Genomic DNA, 12,221 nt, shown 5'->3' on the forward strand with positions numbered 1-12,221 from the left:
CATCAACCTTCAGCACATTTCGCTCAATTTCTGCTTTGGGAAATTCAAACATCGGCAAGGAAAAGAAGAGAAAGAAACAGCAAGATGAGTAGCTACGATACTTACCAGGCAAGTTCTCAGTTGACTCTGCTCCAAGGCTAGAATGAGGCTGCTAACCAAAACCTCAGACGCCCCTCGGCTCGCGGTACGCGAGTAAAGACATGCTTTCTTTATTTTCAGCCCGGACACGTTCCAGCACCTGGCGACAGCTTTGGCTTTGGCTTGCCGAGGCCGAGAAGGAGCTGGGGCTTCCCATTCCGGACGAAGCTATCGAGCAAATGCGCGCCAACTTGGTAGTTTCGGACCAGGCCTTCGATGTAGCGCGGGAGTACGAAGCCAAGTACCGATAAGTACACCCTCGCCACCATTCTCCTGCTCTACTAACGTTCCGAACCCATGACGTTATGGCATGCGTTGCTAGTTTTTCGGCTGTACGTTCCCGGCGTTCTTGAGATAATAGTTTCTATCCTGGTTTGACGATTTGCTGGATTTGGGGAGCTAACCAGACGGCACCCAGGATGCCCCGGCGGCGGGAGGTCATATCCACTTGGGTGTAAGTGAGAATCAACGCAAACCTATCTATACTATCAGAATTTCTTTTTAACATGTCACAGGCGACGAGCTGCTACGGTCAGTTTAATTTTGGCGTTACCCCTGAATCCTAGAACTTTCCCCTTTACCTTATGTCTTCCCCACATTTACCAGTGCACTCACACGCCGCAGTCACCGACAATGCCGACTTGATCTTCCTGCAGCGTGCTCTGGACCTCATTCTTCCCAAGCTGGCCAAGGTCATTCAGAACCTCCAGGAGTTTGCCCTCCAGTACAAGGACATGCCCACACTGGGGTTCACCCATTACCAGCCGGTTTGTATATTCCTTTCTGGATGCGCGCCTCGCCCCGCTAACGGTCTTATAGGCCCAACTCATCACTGTTGGTATGGCTCACGGAACTTTTACATGAACCCCTGTACTTCTCTGGTGTTAACCCACAATTAGGAAAGCGCGCCGCGCAGTGGATTCAGGAGCTCCTCATGGATCTGGAAGACATTGAGACAGTCCGTGAGAAGCTTCAGTTCAGGGGTGCCCAGGGTACTACTGGCTCTCAAGCAACCTTCCTTGAACTTTTTGAGGGAGATGCGGACAAGATCGTGCGGCTCAATGAGGTAGGCGGTAGCTATTCTATCGCCACCATCACTATTGACTGACATCTCCTTAGATCCTCTGCAAGAAGGCTGGATTCCCGTCCACCTACCCCCATCTCCACCCAGACCTACACCAGAAAGGTGGGTACCTCTTCCTGCGGGACTATTACCATCAGCTGACACCGTAAAGGTTGACCTCCGCGTTGCCAATGCTGTTTGCGCCCTCGGTGCGACCGCCGAGCGGATTTGCTCCGATATCCGTCACCTGGCCAACCTGAAGGAGATGGAGGAGCCGTTTGAGAAGAGCCAGATCGTAAGAAGACGCAACTCTTCCCAGATAACCGGACTCACCTACTAACTGTACCCAGGGAAGCTCGGCCATGGCTTACAAGGTAGGGCCTGTTGATTACTGCGAAGAGAGACGCGCACTAACCAAACTCCAGCGCAACCCCATGCGGTCTGAACGCATCACTGCCCTTGGCCGCAAGCTTGCCCGCCTGCCCGCCAACTTCACGGCCACGTTCGAGACGCAGTGGTTCGAGAGAACGTGAGTAAAGCCCCAAACCTGGTAACAACTCGTGTAGGAAGCTAACGACGGAAATCGCAGTCTGGACGACAGTGAGTTTCCGCTGATCCAACCCTAACCCTCTACCCCTTTTGGGGTGTTGCCAGGATTTGTTTACTGGCCCTTTTGGATGCCGCTATTTTGATGCTGACCACCCCCAGGCGCCATCCGCCGTATGGACATCCCCGAGATGGTTCGTCTTCTCTGTTTACCTCCTGCTGTTGATATACTCACTGCTTGTAGTTCCTGCTGGCCGACTCGATCCTTATTGCACTGGATAATGTGACCAACGGTCTGGTCATTTACCCCAATGTTATTCGGTCCCGTATTGACCAGGAGCTCCCGTTCAGTACGTTATTACCAGGGCCCCCTTCTCTAGTTGTTGGTTCTGACCTTTGCAGTGGCTACCGAGTCGATTCTGATGAAGCTCTCCACCCACGGCGTCTCTCGCCAGGAAGCCCACGAGGAGATCCGCGTCCTGGTATGCTAGGAAGCCTAGTTATAGTCCTTCCCGGATGCTAACAAGTGGCAGTCTCACCAAGCCAGCGATGTTGTCAAGCAGCAGGGTGGTCGCAACGACCTCCTCGAGCGGGTCAAGAAGACCGAATTCTTCAAGGCGAGTTCTCTGATTGAATGGACTCAACAAGGTACGAAAGAACTAACACGATTCTGTAGCCCGTCTGGAACGAAATCGACAGCCTAGTCGACCCCAAGCTGTTCATCGGCAACTGTCCCAAGATCGTCGAAGACTATTGCAACGGCGAGGTGGCGGAGAAGCTGGCGAAGTACAAGGAATCGCTGGACAAGGCCGTGACCGCGCAGCTCTCGATCTAATCGACCTAGACGCTGTACGCCTAGTCTGGTCCTCCTGGAAGACAAAAATGGGTCTGGGGTTTACAAAAAGGGGCACGTGGGATCATGCCAAAAAATATGTCGATGATATGTATCCTGAAAATCACTTGGCCGGGCAAGTCAATAGAACCGCCAGAAAAAGAGACAGGCTTTTGGGAGGGCTAGGCCTAGAGCTCGCGGACGGTAGGCCGTAAAGGCCGTGAAGGCACGCATGTAAAGGCCTAACCCTCGCGTATGCACCTCCTTCTTTTCGCTCAGATCCATCGATTCCAACATCGCAGTCAGATGTCAAATCCACCTGTAAACGCAGCCTCTGGGCTAGGTTAATAATGAATAATAAGCCTACACGTACCCTATATGAATACCGTTAGGCTTCAAATGCAACCATTACATCCGGAGAATGGTTAGTATTCGGTCTTCATTCGACATTAAATTTCTTAGCTAGGATTTACTCCCTGGGGTAAGGGGATTTCACTTCTTCCATTATTTCTAGAGGGTTGTTTCCAATAGTGGGTAACTAACGATCGTAAATTAATAGTTATTTTCGGGCCCAGCTAACCATTGCTATAGCCAACCCGATACCGAGTTACAACGAGCCTTCCACAATACCACTACTCTACAACACTCCCCTAGGTGGATTTGACATCTGACTGCGATGTTGGAATCGATGGATCTGAGCGAAAAGAAGGAGGTGCATACGCGAGGGTTAGGCCTTTACATGCGTGCCTTCACGGCCTTTACGGCCTACCGTCCGCGAGCTCTAGGCCTAGCCTCCCAAAAGCCCGTCTCTTTTCGTTCTGTAGAAGGGAACGATAAAGCCTTGACTAGGTACCGTACCAGTCCCAAGAGGCCAAACCGCCACCTTATTCGTGGGTTTATTCTTCAGACCCCGAGATTCCACCACATCGAAGCATCGATGAGTATGGGGTGAGCCATGCCAATGAGTGCCACCAACCCGGCTACTCCCCCTTCTCACTCTGTCCGATAGTAGTCGGTAGTTGGCATTCTGGGGCAAGGGGATGCGAACCCCACACATTTAGTCCCGAAGCACGTTGCAGTGAACCCCTCGGGGAATTTCATGTATGCCGCGTCGGGTGTTTTTGTCCTCGGTTCTTCCTTTCACGATGCCCCGAGGGTCGGTCAATTTACCCGCTCTTGGACCTCTGGGTTGTACAGTGATGCCAGTGACGAATGGCTGGACACCGGATTGTTTGTGTCTATCTTAGTTCAGCCCACCCATTTGGTTGGGTAAACTCCACATAACTTCCAAGGCTCGAGCTTTCCCTTCTGGGCTAAGGGACCAGGCATGTGATCATGAGAGGTTGGATCATGGGGTATGGTGTACAGCGAGAGCTTCGAGAGAGGGCAATTAATATGCCCCATACGAGCCTTACCACTCGACTGATGGAAGAGGTAGTAACGAGCATACGGAGGGGGGAAGATGAATGTGGGCAGATGAGGGCGAGTGCCTCGGAGTAGAAGATACTAGCAACCTACCACTCATATAGTTGAGCCATCGTTGACACATTCAGCGTCGTTAGGGGCTGATTTTCCCTAGACAACGTCACGCAGCACAGCATACCCCACGAACCCACTCACCCACCACTCACCCAACATGCGCCTCACCGAAGCCCTCCTCACAGCGGCCGCGACCGTAGCCATCAGCAGCGCCGGCGCCGGCGCCGACCCCAACACCATCGCACCACGGCAAGCCAACACCATCACCGTCGACCTAACCAAGACATACCAGCGCATGGACGGGTTCGGCTTCAGCCTGGCGTTCCAGCGGGCGAACCTGATCACCAACATGTCGGACAAGGCCAAGCAGCGCGAGCTGCTGGACCTGCTGTTCAACCGCACGACGGGGGCCGGGTTCAGCATCCTCCGCAACGGCATCGGGTCGACCCCCAACAGCAACTCGGACTTCATGAACACCATCGCCCCGACCAACCCCGGCGGGCCGACCGCCGAGCCCAAGTACCAGTGGGATGGCAAGGATAGCGGCCAGCTGTGGGTGTCGCAGCAGGCGGTGTCGTTGTACGGAGTGAAGACCATCTACGCGAGTAAGTTTTGTGGTCTTACTCAACGGGGTCGTAGGGGAGTGTTTGGGAGAGAGGTTGTGCTAACACCTCACGCACCGCAGACGCGTGGAGCGCGCCCGGATATATGAAGACTAACGGGCACGACACCAACGGCGGCACGCTGTGCGGGGTACCCGGGGCCGGGTGCTCGTCGGGGGACTGGCGGCAGGCGTACGCCAACTACCTGGTGGCGTACATCAAGTTCTACGCGGCGGCGGGGGTCAACGTCACGCGGCTGGGGTTCCTCAACGAGCCCGACTTCAGCGCCAGCTACGCGTCGATGCAGTCCAACGGCAACCAGGCGGCCGACTTCATCAAGATTTTGCACCCGACCCTCGAGGCTGCGGGCCTGGGTCAGCAGGTTGGTATAACTTGCTGTGACTCGATGGGCTGGGGCAACCAGAACCAGATGGTGAGCCAGATCCGGGCGGCGGGGGCCGAGGGGATGCTGGCGGCGGTGACGTCGCACACGTACCAGGGCGGGGGCGGGGCGATGAGCACACGGGCGCCGGTGTGGATGTCGGAGCAGTGCGACCTCAACGGGCAGTGGACGACGGCGTGGTACGCCAACGGCGGGGCGGGCGAGGGCCTGACGTGGGCCAACAACGTCTACAACGCCGTCGTCAACACCAACGTGTCCGCGTTCCTGTACTGGGAGGGCGTGCAGTGGCCCAATCCCAACACCAACGAGAAGCTGATCCGCGTCGACAACACCACCAACACGTACGAGCCCTCGCGCCGGCTGTGGGCGCTGGCCAACTGGTCGCGCTACGTGCGCCCCGGGGCGGTGCGGGTCGCGGCGAGCGGCGGCGGGAACGGGGTGCGCACGGCGGCGTTCCAGAATGAGGATGGCACGATTGCCGTGGTGGCTATTAGTTCGGGAGGGTCGACGTCGAATGTGAATGTCAAGATCTCGGGGGGCGCGAGGGCGGCGGCGGTACAGGCGTTTGTCTCGGATAACACGAGGAACTGCGCGAGTGTGCCCGCGACGTTGGCTGATGATGGCTCCATCTCGGGGGCCGTGGCAGCGAGGTCAATCACGACCTTTTTTATTCTGCCAGCGAGCACTTAAGGGGGGGGTTGAAGGTTAGGTACCCAGCTTCACTCCAAGTCTTCGGGATGAAGCCTCATAGTATGGGACGTGGTGAACTGTAACCTTCCGAGTAAAGTAGGTATCTCGTTTTATATAATGAGAGCGGGACATTCAATAAAACTGTGTTAAAAAAACAGTCCGAATTTTCAGTTCCGTTGTCGTTCATGGACAGATTTGTATGTCGATGCTTGGAAGTGACGATGACCCCTCTGCTCCACTCACCCCACCCTCCGGTTCCGGACGGCTTTCCAGACTTTCCATCAGTTGCTTGATCCTGGTCATTGTTGATTCATCCGACTTCGAAATAAAAGAAGATCAATTTTATGATGGGCAAGCCAGAAGTCGACTATGGGCTGTATCTAGTCACCGACTCGACCCCCGCTATCCTCGGCGACAGGAATCTCAATGAGGTTGTCGAAGCGTCCCTCAAGGGAGGAGTCACTATTGTGCAACTACGTGAGAAAAAGGGAGACACCGCAGAGCTGATCGCAAAGGCAAAGGCTTTACATGAGATTACAAAGAGGTACAATGTGCCGCTGCTCATCAACGACCGCGTCGATGTGGCTCTGGCCGTTGACTGTGAAGGCATCCACATCGGCCAGGATGATATGGGTGCGTGAGGTTTTTATTCGCTTGTATCCTGAATAGGGTACACCGACCACGTACACTGACCAAGTGCAGATCTATCAACCGCAAGGAAGCTTCTAGGGCCGGACAAGATCATTGGAGTCACGGCCAGCACCGTCGACGAGGCACTCAAGGCATGTGAAGGTGGCGCTGACTATCTTGGCATTGGCACCGTTTATGCCACCCCAACGTGAGGCCACTCGCTTGTTTTCAAAAGTTTTCCATGCTAACACGGCCCAGAAAGACCAACACCAAGGAGATCATCGGTGCCGCTGGTGTGCGTGAGATTCTAGGGAAAATTGCCGATGCAGGGCACAAGACCCAAACTGTTTGCATCGGCGGTGTCAACGAGTCCAACCTGCAACGCATCGTGTTCCAATGCGCGGCGGCGTACAAGAGATTGGATGGTGTCGCAATCGTCAGCGCCATCATGGCGGCTCAGGATCCGGAATCCGCCGCTAAGAAGCTTCTTGCCTTGGTCAGGAGTCCACCAGCTTTCCAAGCTGATACCAGAGGGAAAGACTCGGACGTTGCCGACGTAAAAACCGTGGTTGATCTGGCGCCATCCGTTCTGCAAAGAGTCCACGAGACGACACCACTCTCCCACAACATGACCAACATTGTACGTACACGTGCCCCGTCCTACCCCTCAGACATCTCGTGGCTAACAAAAACTAGGTGGTGCAAAACATCGCGGCCAACGTCGCCCTGGCCATCGGCGCGTCACCGATCATGGCTGGTTACGGGGAGGAAGCTCCCGATCTATGCAAACTTGGAGGTGCCCTGGTCATCAACATGGGCTCCGTTGACCCGAACGGGTTGACAAACTACCTGAAGGCACTCAAAGCGTACAACCTAGAAGGGCGGCCGGTCGTGTTCGACCCGGTGGGGTATGTATCGCTGACCACCTAGCCCAACACCCGGTGACTGACCATCATAGTGCTGGCGCCACCTCTCTCCGGCGGGGAAGCCGTCAAGACCATCATGTCCAACGGCTATCTCGACGTCATCAAGGGAAATGAGGGGGAGATCAAGACGGTGTTTGGCAATAGCCAAGAGCAGCAGCGCGGCGTCGACAGCTCGAGCACGCTGGATGCCTCGCAAAAGGCTCAGCTAGTGCGGGAGCTGGCCGCACGGGAGAAGAACGTGGTCGTCATGACGGGCAAGACAGACTTTGTCAGTGACGGGGTCCGGACCTTTGCCATTGACAACGGGCACGAGTATCTCGGCATGGTGACAGGGACGGGCTGCACGCTGGGGACCACCATTTCGGCTGCTATAGCATCGCGTACGACGAATAGGCTAGTAGCTGTCATCGCGGCCATTCTGCATTTCGAGATCGCCGCCGAGATCGCTGCCTCCCGGCCCGAGGTTAGAGGACCGGGTAGCTTCGTCCCAGCCTTTTTGGATGAGCTGTATCTCATCCGGCAGGCCACGGCGAGCAAAGAGCTGTCCTGGTTAGAAAGGGCAAAGGTCAGGAGTGTTGTATAACGGGATTCCCAAAGAAACTACTTCTCGCCTCCTCTTTCAACTCATCCCTCATGATATCTCCCTATATGTATGTACCTAGGTACCCAGGTAACATCTCGGCTTCCCCACGTGAATTGCGGGGTACCGAATGGAGTTACCCCCAAGCTCCCCTCCGTTCGGGTCCGACCCGCTGCCCCGCGTCTGGCCGGGCCCACGTAGCTCCATCCATGCGCCCGTTTTAATGTTGAGCTCCGGGCTTAAAACAACCACCAGACATCTCAGCTGGGTGCACACCGAGTTAACTTCCACACAACATCTAACTTCTGGAACAAATACCTGCCCGCCCAATATGGCTGCCCCTGTTCCCGAGCGGCGGTTCAGTAAGTTATTCTTGCCCTCACAACCAACATACTCACTGACACACTTACCATAGAGAACCCCGCCGTTTTGTGAGCTCTCTGGCCCCTTATTGAGTCACATGGACACCTCACTAACCTGACACCAGCGTCTGCGACATTCAAGAAAAGTTTCGCCCTAGCATCTACGAATTTGACAAAGTGTACGTACGCTCCTGGTTTTGTCCCTTTGGCATCCTCGAAATCACTAGACTGACCGACTCAACCCAGCGTTCTCACCACGCGCAAACTCCTCCGCGCCGCCACCACCCTCCAGATACCCATCTTTGTGACCACGCAAAACCGTGCCCGCCTCGGTGACACCGTCGCAGAACTCCGTACGTCACAATCAACTTAGTCACCCCCCCTTGCTTTATCACCCTTTTACCATCCCCCCACCACCCTTACAAACGGAGGAACCAACAGAGGCAAACAAACAAACCACCCAAGAAAGAACCCAAAACAAACCAAAACTAACCACCCCCCCTTCCCCGGCCACAGAACCCGACCTCACCGCCGCGGGCCCGCTCGTCCTCGCCAACACCGACAAAACCCGTTTCAGCATGTGGCTCCCGCCCATCTCCACTTACTTCTCCTCCCTCCCCCCTCCCAATAACAGCCCCCCCACCCCCTCCGAAATCGCCCTCGTCGGCATCGAATCGCACATCTGCATCACGCAAACCGCGCTGGACCTGCTCGCCGCCGGCCACCGCGTGTACGTGCTCGCGGACGGGGTGAGCAGCTCGAACCGGGAGGAGGTCGGGATCGCGCTGGCGCGGGTGGCGGCGGCGGGGGCGGTGGTGACGACGAGCGAGGGGTGGATCTACGAGTGCATGGGGGATGCGGGGATTCCCGAGTTCAAGGGCATGATTGGGGTGGTGAAGGAGGCGGTGGGGGATACGAGGGCGGCGTTGACCGGGTTGGTGGGGAGTAAGATTTAGGGGGGTGGGTGGATGGGCCTGTCGAGGTAGGGTAGGGTTGTGTTTGGGGATGGGCAGACGGTGGTAGGTAGAGGGCAGAGGAAAGAGGACGAGAGGGCGCGGGGATAATCCCCGGATGTGGTTGATACATCACCTAGACACAAAGGAGGCACACGTCTTTGAAATATTTTCTCATGATTTGGTTATTTTTTTGGGGTTTTATCTGCTTTTTGAACTACTGCCGCCGGGCGCTTTTGGTCCCAGGTCGGCATCGCAAAACATTCATCGTCCAACCAAATCGGCCCCTTCCCATCGCACGTCCGGGGTGAAATAGTGTAGTTATAAGTGTGGGACACTCTGTTCGGTCCATTGGGCGTCTTCCGTTTGGAAAACGTCCGGGGTTGTATATTGCAAGTAGGGGACACGCTGTTCGGTCCCATTTGGCGTCCTCCGTTTGTGGACAACGTCTATGATCAAATATTGTAAGTATGGGACACTCTATTCGGTCCCATTTGGTGTTTTGGGCTTTGGCGTGGTCCAAGCAAAAGCAGACGCGTTGCCGAGGGGGTTGTTCCCGGTCCGTGCAGCCAAGGGTGCCTTTCCTGCGCCGCCGGCCGGTTGCTTGCCCTCGCCGGGTCTGGCCAGCGCGGAGGCGCTCACGCTCCGTTTCTTCCAGCGTCCCCCTTCCGTCGCCGGCTTCCGCCTCTGCTCGGCAGTTGGGCGAGGCGCTGGTGCCGGCTCATAGGATGCTCCCGTCCTGGTCGTCGAGTTATGAGATTTCGACTTGAGGACCATCATAGGTTTCGCGCGCGGTGCTGGCTGCTGATATCCACTCAGCGGTGCGGTGTTATCCCCGAGGGCGGTCGCGGCGTGTCGCCATGGCGTATGGATTGCCGAGTTAGAGTCGCGGCGTTTGGCTTCTGTCGACTCGGGGATTTGGGGTTTTGTGAGTGTTGGGCCAGGGACCCCTCCGCTCGGGTCTTCGCTCTCCGCCCCGCTTTCTGATGCCGCACTGGTCGTGGCCGTTTCGGCCGGCCGACTTGAGGGCGCCGTGGGTGAGGGCATCCCGTCGGAACCCGAGGTGCCGCCTTCTTTGGCACCTTGGGAGGATCCGTTTGCCGATCCCCCGGAGGCGACAAAGACCGCGGCGGCGGCGTTCAGCCTCCGCTTGCTCGACACCGTGTTGCCCGTGGTGATGTTTTTGAACACCGCGTCATCTTCGGGGCGTGCAAACGGAACGGACACCTTGTTATTGTCGGTGCCGTAGAGCGTCATCATGTTCCGAGTTAACAGAATATCGGCGTGGTGATGGCGCAGAGTGTAGCTGCCGATAAAAATTCGAATCCTTTTCGACGGGTCGCGGGGTTCTTGTTGATCCATGCCCGTCACCTCGAATGACGCGGTGATGTTAGGTGGAACGCCGGTCGTCGGGGAGTTTGGTGGCATCACGGTCCCCTCGGCAAAGTACACGGGAAGGGTGACGCGATAAGTTCCGTCCACGTCCCGATGTATGTTGTTTGTGAGGTCGAGATCCCTCAGCAGCGAGTACTCGACCGTCGATTTGTGTGAGCCGGTGCACACTACGCCGTACAATAGTGCGGCGTTGGTAAAGTCGTCGTGTAGCCAACAGCGAATTATGGTCGGCAGTGGGTCTAGAATATCTAGAGTGTGTAAGCCAGGTGGCGGCCCCGCGAGACTCAAGGCTGAATCAGCTTCCTGTCCATTGACTACAGAGGCATGGTCCAGCGTGAGGTTACCAATGCGTCCGGACGTGCCCGAATACAGGGAATAGTTGGATTGCCCTGCGGAACTGTGTCTGCCGTCCGACTTCTGGGAATGTGTCCGCTCCATCTGATGACCTCCGAAGCTACTCCCAGGACGGCTGACGCCAAAGTCGCCAGAGTGGCGGGCGCTATGGCCACTGGGGTTAGCGCCGTGCAAGGCGCTCTCGTCGAAACGGACGCTGTTGGCGCGTGAGGCTGCCCCGCGCCGTGCCGGCTCGTCCCCCGCATCGAGGGACAGCCCTCCGAGAATCTTATTTTGATCCTCGGTGAGCTTCTCCAACAGATCGTTCGACGGCATACGAACCGGTCCTGTGATGGGGTCAGCTCAGCAAGCACTTGGCCCGCATGGGAGCCTACCCACCGTGTTGAGGGGTCCCCCCTAGAGCGCTTGGAAACGCCGAGTTCCACGCAGACCTAAGGGCCGCATCGCCGGACTGGCGTTTCTCTAACGTCTTTATCCGTTCGTTGTGCAACGCTTGGGTATGTTGAAGTCGTTTCATCTCTATCTGAACCTCGAGGAGTTCGTCTCGGCTGACAAGAAGAATGGGATCCATGCCCGCGGGGATGGAATAGACACTACAGAACGGGGAGGAGATTAGTAACCAAGGGATAACTCAAGCGCGGGCGCGAGAGAGCAATCGCGTTTGACTTTCGGACTCGGACGGGTGAGACTTGTCGGCGCAAAATTGGCGGGCTGGAGAAGACCAGTAGTTACCGTCTTTCTTTGACCTCGATCCTTGATGATATCAATTCTCGAGGCCCGCCTCCGCCCGCGTTGCCTGCAAGGCCACCAGGTCTTTAACGATCTCTCTCGCGCCCAGTCGGATTGAGCTGTCCACGAGCGTGGGGCACAGGTCCAGCCGTTAGAGATGTCACTTGAGCCAAAAGCTTGGTGGGTCAAGTTTTCGAGAATTGCGCGTAGTTTGTTAATTGTCGTGGTTGTGATGGAAAGTTGCGATAGCTTTGTGGTTCGTGGGTCGGTTTGTGGTTCGAGGAAGGGAGAGATGCCAGGCGTCGTGGGTGGGCAGTGATATCGATTAGCTAGCTCGGTTGGCTCGAGCTTGCTCCCTTCAAGGGGACCCCACAACAGGACGGCTGGGTGACCCTAACCCTTGTCAACACAATGCCAGCCTCCCATGACAGATCTCAAGGTTATCCAGGACAGCACGGCCGGTTGCAGAACAGGCTAGGTTATCAAGTCTCGAAGCCTATAGATAATGCTACCAGCACTACCGGTGATATAACAGGCTT

The 12,221-nt window shown here is 56.2% G+C and overlaps 5 protein-coding genes across 5 annotated transcripts; 4 read left to right on the forward strand and 1 right to left on the reverse strand.

Moving 5' to 3' along the window:
• Window positions 1-443: 443 nt before the first annotated feature.
• On the forward strand, window positions 444-2,582 carry CHGG_02879 (uncharacterized protein; the record flags this gene model as incomplete). Its single annotated transcript, XM_001229394.1, has 13 exons — window positions 444-470; window positions 557-592; window positions 705-905; window positions 958-976; window positions 1,038-1,211; window positions 1,360-1,496; window positions 1,552-1,730; window positions 1,791-1,801; window positions 1,910-1,941; window positions 1,992-2,097; window positions 2,150-2,229; window positions 2,281-2,395; window positions 2,452-2,582. The coding sequence occupies 13 exons, from the start codon at window positions 444-446 to the stop codon at window positions 2,580-2,582; spliced, it is 1,248 nt and encodes a 415-aa protein (XP_001229395.1).
• Window positions 2,583-4,215: 1,633 nt separating this feature from the next.
• Window positions 4,216-5,753, forward strand: CHGG_02880 (uncharacterized protein; the record flags this gene model as incomplete). Its single annotated transcript, XM_001229395.1, has 2 exons — window positions 4,216-4,663; window positions 4,744-5,753. 2 exons carry the CDS (start codon window positions 4,216-4,218, stop codon window positions 5,751-5,753), a joined length of 1,458 nt encoding a protein of 485 aa, XP_001229396.1.
• A 347-nt stretch (window positions 5,754-6,100) lies between these two features.
• On the forward strand, window positions 6,101-7,892 carry CHGG_02881 (uncharacterized protein; the record flags this gene model as incomplete). Its single annotated transcript, XM_001229396.1, has 5 exons — window positions 6,101-6,386; window positions 6,456-6,591; window positions 6,642-7,023; window positions 7,080-7,291; window positions 7,454-7,892. The coding sequence occupies 5 exons, from the start codon at window positions 6,101-6,103 to the stop codon at window positions 7,890-7,892; spliced, it is 1,455 nt and encodes a 484-aa protein (XP_001229397.1).
• Window positions 7,893-8,220: 328 nt separating this feature from the next.
• Window positions 8,221-9,207, forward strand: CHGG_02882 (uncharacterized protein; the record flags this gene model as incomplete). Its single annotated transcript, XM_001229397.1, has 5 exons — window positions 8,221-8,251; window positions 8,305-8,320; window positions 8,377-8,430; window positions 8,498-8,604; window positions 8,768-9,207. 5 exons carry the CDS (start codon window positions 8,221-8,223, stop codon window positions 9,205-9,207), a joined length of 648 nt encoding a protein of 215 aa, XP_001229398.1.
• A 477-nt stretch (window positions 9,208-9,684) lies between these two features.
• CHGG_02883 (uncharacterized protein) lies at window positions 9,685-11,524 on the reverse strand (the record flags this gene model as incomplete). The annotated part of the gene is made up of 2 exons (XM_001229398.1): window positions 9,685-11,279; window positions 11,332-11,524. 2 exons carry the CDS (start codon window positions 11,522-11,524, stop codon window positions 9,685-9,687), a joined length of 1,788 nt encoding a protein of 595 aa, XP_001229399.1.
• Between the last annotated feature and the right edge of the window lie 697 nt (window positions 11,525-12,221).

Source organism: Chaetomium globosum, genomic scaffold (assembly GCF_000143365.1).
Source record: "Chaetomium globosum CBS 148.51 scaffold_2 genomic scaffold, whole genome shotgun sequence".
In the NCBI taxonomy this organism is placed as follows: domain Eukaryota; kingdom Fungi; phylum Ascomycota; class Sordariomycetes; order Sordariales; family Chaetomiaceae; genus Chaetomium; species Chaetomium globosum.